General features: G+C 31.9%; 1 protein-coding gene across 1 annotated transcript; it reads right to left on the bottom strand.

The window, feature by feature from the left end:
• Positions 1 to 966: 966 nt before the first annotated feature.
• Positions 967 to 6,369, bottom strand: LOC130898137 (WD40 repeat-containing protein SMU1). The gene is made up of 10 exons (XM_057807205.1): positions 5,941 to 6,369; positions 5,801 to 5,867; positions 5,487 to 5,745; positions 5,261 to 5,434; positions 4,966 to 5,210; positions 3,656 to 3,879; positions 2,672 to 2,773; positions 2,434 to 2,617; positions 2,214 to 2,366; positions 967 to 1,115 (listed from the first exon to the last, which is right to left on the bottom strand). Exons 1-10 carry the CDS (start codon positions 5,964 to 5,966, stop codon positions 1,017 to 1,019), a joined length of 1,533 nt encoding a protein of 510 aa, XP_057663188.1. The 5' UTR covers positions 5,967 to 6,369; the 3' UTR covers positions 967 to 1,016.
• Between the last annotated feature and the right edge of the window lie 254 nt (positions 6,370 to 6,623).

Genomic DNA, 6,623 nt, shown 5'->3' with positions numbered 1-6,623 from the left:
CCCCTTACTTTTATTCAAAATAAGGAAATGACAAAACATAACCTAAAAAAATCTCGCAACATAACCTTTCGTTACCAGTTCCAAAAACATAGTTAACTACGCTATATATTATAATTACTTTTTATATTCTTTACTGTGATGGAATAATTGAATAAAATGTAATCTTCAAAAAATTACAACGAAATCTTCCAGCAAACTTACATAGTGTCACCAGCAATGTAGAAAAGAAAGAAAGGACTCACACTGTATAAACATGCAAGTCAAGGTCTTTCCTGTAAGATATCTAGTGACAGTAAAAAATAATAACAAAAATAGTGATATTTTTTCATTTTAAATTTTTGTAAGAGTTTTTAGCTTATTCAGATTTTAAAATCGTAATAATGCCTGGTCACTCGGGCAATCACGAAGCAGACTCGCTCGATGAATCCACCAATGGGTCCAGAGTCCATTCTTAGTGTATCCGAAAGTATTCCTATTATGTCTCTCAACTGGCTGCTTGCAAGACAGACTATGGAGATGTATAGATACAAGCTAAGGCACAGTTAGATTAACCTTCTGCCTCTTTTATCAAACAACTGCTCCACTAGGTGCAAAATTCAACCGGTGACTGGTCTTTTAACCGGACACGCTAATCTTCACACTATGGGCATCACGGACGACCCAGAATGATGCTGGTACATGAAGGAGAAAGAAACTGCAACTGTTGGTACTCAGCACATTAGTGTTGGGTTCAAATAGTTGAGCAAACCGCACAGTTTGCTAGGTGACATCAAAAGATTCTAGCCAAATCACCACATGGGTTTTCGGTAATTTTAATTGAGGCACGATGGGCCTATCAGAAGATATATATGTTCTTTGATCACCTACTATCCTATTATGAAATATGCCTTATTTAGGTGCTCATCTAATAATTTTATCACGAAACATCTGGAACTAACTACAGGATATTGGTAGGGAAAAACACTGTTTCCTTTCCCATTTGTATTAAAATGTTACAAATATTTTTTTCGATAAAATTATGGTTTCCATAAACGTACCAGTCCATCTTCACTATATGAACACAACAGGTTTTGATGGGGATGATGCGATATACCAATAACATCCTTTTCATGAATCTGAAAAGATAATTATAAAACTGAAAAAATTGCCCACTTTTAGATATAAAGTTATTCTAGCTAGACAAAGCAGGTCAGATAATATAACCTTCTACAAAGTTTGAATAATTGAAATAATGATTCTAATTACACCTTTTCATGTGGTCATTCCCAGATTATCTAAGGAAGATACGGGTAATGAGATTAAACCTGGACCTCTATAACTAAGTAAATATACATTGAAAAGAACTTTGAGCAAGAAAGAAGATTGCAAAAGAGAAAATACTGTCCAAATTTTCAAATAATACACAAATGATTCCAGAATCTCTACAGAAGGTTTTGCTAGTGATGTCGGTACACATTGCTTCTATCTGAGCATCTTACAGGCAGAAATACATGCAATATATCGAGATAAATCTGGAAACAAAGCAGAAATGTGATTGTCATGCGGGCATCAAAGCATTGGGCTCCATGTCATTGATGAATGTAGAAGAAAAATTGATAAAATAGAATAACGGAGCCTCTTTAGTCTATGTTTCTGGTCAAAACAAAATTAAGGGGCCGATAGATTAACCGGGAAAGGAGCAAAAACGCCTTTTATCGAACTGGAGCCTTTATGTGAAGGAAAGAGTTTTAGAAAAAAGAAACCAATACAGAAGAGAGTATTCGCAGGATCTATAGATTGAAAAAGTTTCTTTCGATCTATGACACCACTAGATCTAATAATTATTTTAATCACACAAAAAACAACTCATCATTACGGGTATTGTTAAAAGCTACAGAAAAATTCGATAAGTTAATACTGAAGAATATATATTCCATGGGAAAAAGGATGAAGCTCGAGTTCCAGAATGTCCTGCTATTTCAAGTATCTCCAAAAAATGCTTCAGATAAGAGACCTGTAGAACCTGGAGTTCATTAGAACTGAAATAAGAGCTGCAAATTAAAAACAGTTCTATTAGGGGGGCATTATAGTTTAATTGAATATATCCAAAGAAACCGAAGTAACTATAAAATGATCATAAAGCCAAAACATCGAGCATTAAATTATAAGTTGAAGTGGTTAAAGCAACATTCAACAATAAAAGAAAATTATGGACGTTAAATAAATTTACTTACATTTAAAGTCCTTTCAAGTTTTCCAGAGTTTGTTGAGAAACAATATAAAACCATGTCTTCACCAACACAGTAAATCCAGTCACCTCTAGGTGATACTGTAGAGCAAACAAAGTCACCTCCTTCACGTTTTCCACTAGCAAAAGACCTCACGATCTACAAATTAATTTTTTTCAATTGATAAATTTACATTTAAAATTGGGGTGAGAAATTTAATACCTACCTGTCCTTGCATATTTATTAAAACTACTGTATTCGTTCTGTTGCATACGACAAAATGTTCAGGATTCTTTGCGAAATTGTGTATGTTATTAACCGCTGTATCATTAGCTCCGAGTGATTTGAATGTGTTTATGCATTCAGTCGTTTTTATACTCCATACTTTTACCGTACCATCAGAAGAGGCACTAAAAAAGTTATCAATTTATCATATACAAAATATTTAGTAGCAAACAAATTACCTCAATATGTTATGTCCATCCTGTGTAAATATAACTTCATTAACAAATGAAGTATGTCCTCGAAATTCTTTGAGAGTCTTTCCTGATTTTAATCCATGTATCCTGAAAGATCCAAGTCACTGTTACATATTTTATATCTGGAAGTATCGGAAAGTATTTGCAATAAAATCTGAAGAATTATTTTGAATTTAAAAAAACTAAATATATTAGAATAACTGCAATTATATAACGTAAGAATGGGAATTATATAAATAAAATAACAAGACAGTTGATAATATAAATTTAGAAAAATTAATTACCAGAACTTAAGACTGCTCTAATCATAAATGATTAAAATGAATATAGTGACTTTGTTAGATACCAGAAAAAAGTATTGAATATAAGAGTTAATGCTTAGAAAAAGTAACCATAGAAACATAGGAATTGAACTAATGAACAACTGTTGGGTGTTGAGGTTAGGAGCTATAAGTCCTGGCATAAAACAGCTTCTAATCCTCTACAAAGCTCAGATTCGTTCATCTCTAGAGTATTGCTTGCTCTTTTAGAGGTTTGTTTTCAACTAAGAGGCGATGATCCAGAAATGACCAGAAACTTGGATACAAGAAAGGTCGCTGACCTGATTTTGTTTTACCGAATCAATTTGTTATCGGGACTTCTTTAGAGAAGTGCTACAAGGCACATATTTCTCGAACACTACAACAAACAAATGTTTAAGATTAATAATCACGGGCATCTCCACACGTCAGACACCACTTCACCTACACTCGAGTGTAATTTTACATGAAAAAAGCTATTCCTCAATGATTCCAATGTTGCAGTGATTCAATCTATATAATATATATTGAAAGTACCTTCATCTTAGTCTAATCTAATAATTATCTTTTGACATATAAGAATTTGTAAAGGTAATTATAATACTTATCTATATGATGCTAAGATAATATATCTCAAAAGATATACCTTAAAAAAAATAAAGACATATACCTGATTGTGTGGTCAAACGAAGCACTCAAAACCTGACTGTTATCTCTTGAAAATTGTAGACATGTTATACCTTTGGCATGCGCCTTTTCAATTTTTCTCAAACACTGTCCAGAACTTATTCTCCAAACTTTCACTCTACCAGTCTGAGAACCTGTTACCAACATTTCACTGTCTCTAGAGAAAGCCATACAAAGCACTGCATGTTCCATCATCATAAAATTATCCTGAAAATATGGAATAAAAGACAATTTCAAATTACTTTCCATAGAAAAATGATTGCATAATTTATCTAAAATCTAAAACCTGTAATGGAAGTACTTGAGATTTCTTTTATTAACTTTTCTGGACAGAAATAATATCATTTTTCAAAGTTTAATATAAATAACATTATGCTACTGTGCAGAATATGTGAACTTCTTAAAAAGCTAGAAATTGTTTATTTTAAAATCACTGTGTCTCAGTAAGGGATCTAGCTCTGTAATTTTGAAAGATTCCTAAGGTTTGCCTAAATATCTTACTCCCAAAAAGTGTGTCCCAATTGCGATGATTGAAGAAGGCTTCACACAAGTACAAGTGACTTCAAGATTCAATGTATCACAATTTTCATTTCCAAGTTATTAAAAAGATCACAAGAAATAAATAAAAGACCAGATCAGAGCCCTTGGTATGTAATTGAATCAAATCCAGATCAATTTTTACAAAGTTTACCATAGTAACAGATGTATGCTATTGTACAAATATGAAACAACTTATATTTGTTATGCAGAGCACAATTCAAGTTTGTTAGATATTTTTTGAATAGAAATTAGTTTTAAACGGTGCCTGGTTGCTGTCAAATTGTGACTAATATCAGATAAACAATATAGATATCAAAATATACCTTTTTATTGTTGTTTGGATTTAAAATTTGTAAAATATTTTTTAACACATATACTGCTACTTGTATTATTTAGAAATGTTAACAGAGCTGAATTATAATATTTAGAGAAACTTGGAATACTTTTTTAGGCTCAATTTCAATTTAAAAAAATGTAAAAACTTGCACCACAATACAATTCACTGATGTGGCTCAATTGAAATGTAATTTGCATTTGCATTCACGACATCTAAAGGATCGTTTAGGTACCAATAATGATTATGGTTTGCATAAAATATTGAGAATTATAAAGTTGGTGCTTACAAGATGACAGAGTAAGTTTGATATTAAGAAAAGACAATAATATTCATTAATTTTGTAGGGGAGTGTATTTAATCAACATGAAGTTTAACAAAAATGAACAAATTATGAAAATATTGATACTAATTCTTACCTGAGCTTGGTATTTCAAATCCTTTCTTATTTTTCCAGTAGTAAAGTTCCAAACCTCAATAATTCCATCTACACTGCCAGTAATAAGATACTGACCATCGGGTGAAAATCTAGCACACTCTACATGCGACTTTTGACCAAATTTAATTTGCTTTGCCATTTGTGTGGGGAAAGTTTCATCTTCTTGTTCCCTTACTGCTGCTTTACCCCTGAACAAATCAATAGTGGTTCCAGGAGGTAGCAAACCTAAAATATTTTCAATAGCATAACAATAATAAATTATTTAATATATTTACCTTGATGTTGTTGCCATTTTAATGCTTGTCCTAGTAGTGCTAATAAACGAGATGATGGTACTACAGATACTTCTCCAGATAAAGCATGAGCTATTGCAGCTCTCCTTTTTTCTTTACTACTTCCATCTGGATAAGCTTCTCTTGGATCAAAATATGATCTGGCCAATAAATTTTCTAAAAATAAGTGAATTATTAATGCAAACGGGATGAAACAAATCTCACATACCTAAATGTATATATCTTTCTGGTTCGTTTTGTTTCAACATAATCATTGGATCAGTTTGTCTAAGTAAAGATCGTGCAGCTCCTAATTCACGAAGTTCTATCAATTCTAATACAATTTGTTCATATAAATCAATTAGTTTTTTATCAGGTAGTTTCAATGATTGTATAGCTTTGAGAACTGTATCCCAATGTCCATTATTAATATCAGCACAAAATCCATCTACACTATCCACTGTATTGAGAGTAACTCCCGTTTCTTCCTAAAATATAATTTTATACAGCCGATTGTTATAATAAAAGTTTGAAAACACATACTTGCAATGTATGTAGCGTTCGAAATAAATTCGACTCCTTCAAATATTGTTGAATAAGACGAATAACACTGGAAAAGTAAATAAAATAGGTTAGAATCTTATTAAACTTATCTCTAATTAATTAGTGATATTGTAACTTACTCGGCAGATTCGATTTCAATCGACATTTTAAATCAACTGTTGATTGATTCTATTTCAAATAAATATATATATTTTCAATCAAAATCCCAATAATCATAAAGTTGATAAGGATTTTCAAAATTAAATGCACTCAATTGTATACATATCCAACTGTCCTGTCCCAAATTGAAGGGTGATACCATCGACTTATTAAAGGTTATGGACCAGCCTTACCTATCTTTTTACTAGTAGTTCCGAGGTACCAACATTAGAATAAGAGGGTCGAGAGAGAGAGAGAGAGCTAAAGAGGGTCGAGAGAGAGAGAGAGAGCTAAAGAGTGCAGAAAACCAGAGTTTGCAGAATATAAATGCGATTATTAGCACAATTGATTAAATATTAGAATCAAAATGACACTTTTCTTGCTTTCAAAGCCCCATTCCCATATACGTTAATTTCAGTATTTTTTGGTGGAGTTTTTTCCCACCAATCACTGTATATTCACTTGGTTTAAAATTGTCTCTCCTTCGTTAACCACAAATTTCATCTTAAGAAACAAAATATTTTTCAAAAAATCACTCTAAACATCGCTTTAATCATGATTATCCCAAAAAAGATAGTCAGACACCAAAGGACAAAGGGCACTTAAAGATCCTTCAGGTACTTCAAAATGAAGTCAAGTAATTCACCGTAGGCAAACGAAATAA

This window comes from Diorhabda carinulata, chromosome 9 (genome assembly GCF_026250575.1).
Source record: "Diorhabda carinulata isolate Delta chromosome 9, icDioCari1.1, whole genome shotgun sequence".
Lineage (NCBI taxonomy): Eukaryota > Metazoa > Arthropoda > Insecta > Coleoptera > Chrysomelidae > Diorhabda > Diorhabda carinulata.
Note: the sequence above shows the minus strand (reverse complement) of the source record. Positions and strands in the feature narration are given on the sequence as shown.

Excerpts from the sequence above, each read along its gene's own strand:
- LOC130898137 (XM_057807205.1), bottom strand. The coding sequence starts at position 5,966 with ATGTCGATTGAAATCGAATCTGCCGA. Across the intron at positions 5,435-5,486 it reads AGAAAGATATATACATTTAG|AAAATTTATTGGCCAGATCA; the intron begins GTATGTGAGATT and ends ACTTATTTTTAG. Across the intron at positions 1,116-2,213 it reads AACTTGAAAGGACTTTAAAT|ATTCATGAAAAGGATGTTAT; the intron begins GTAAGTAAATTT and ends TTATCTTTTCAG.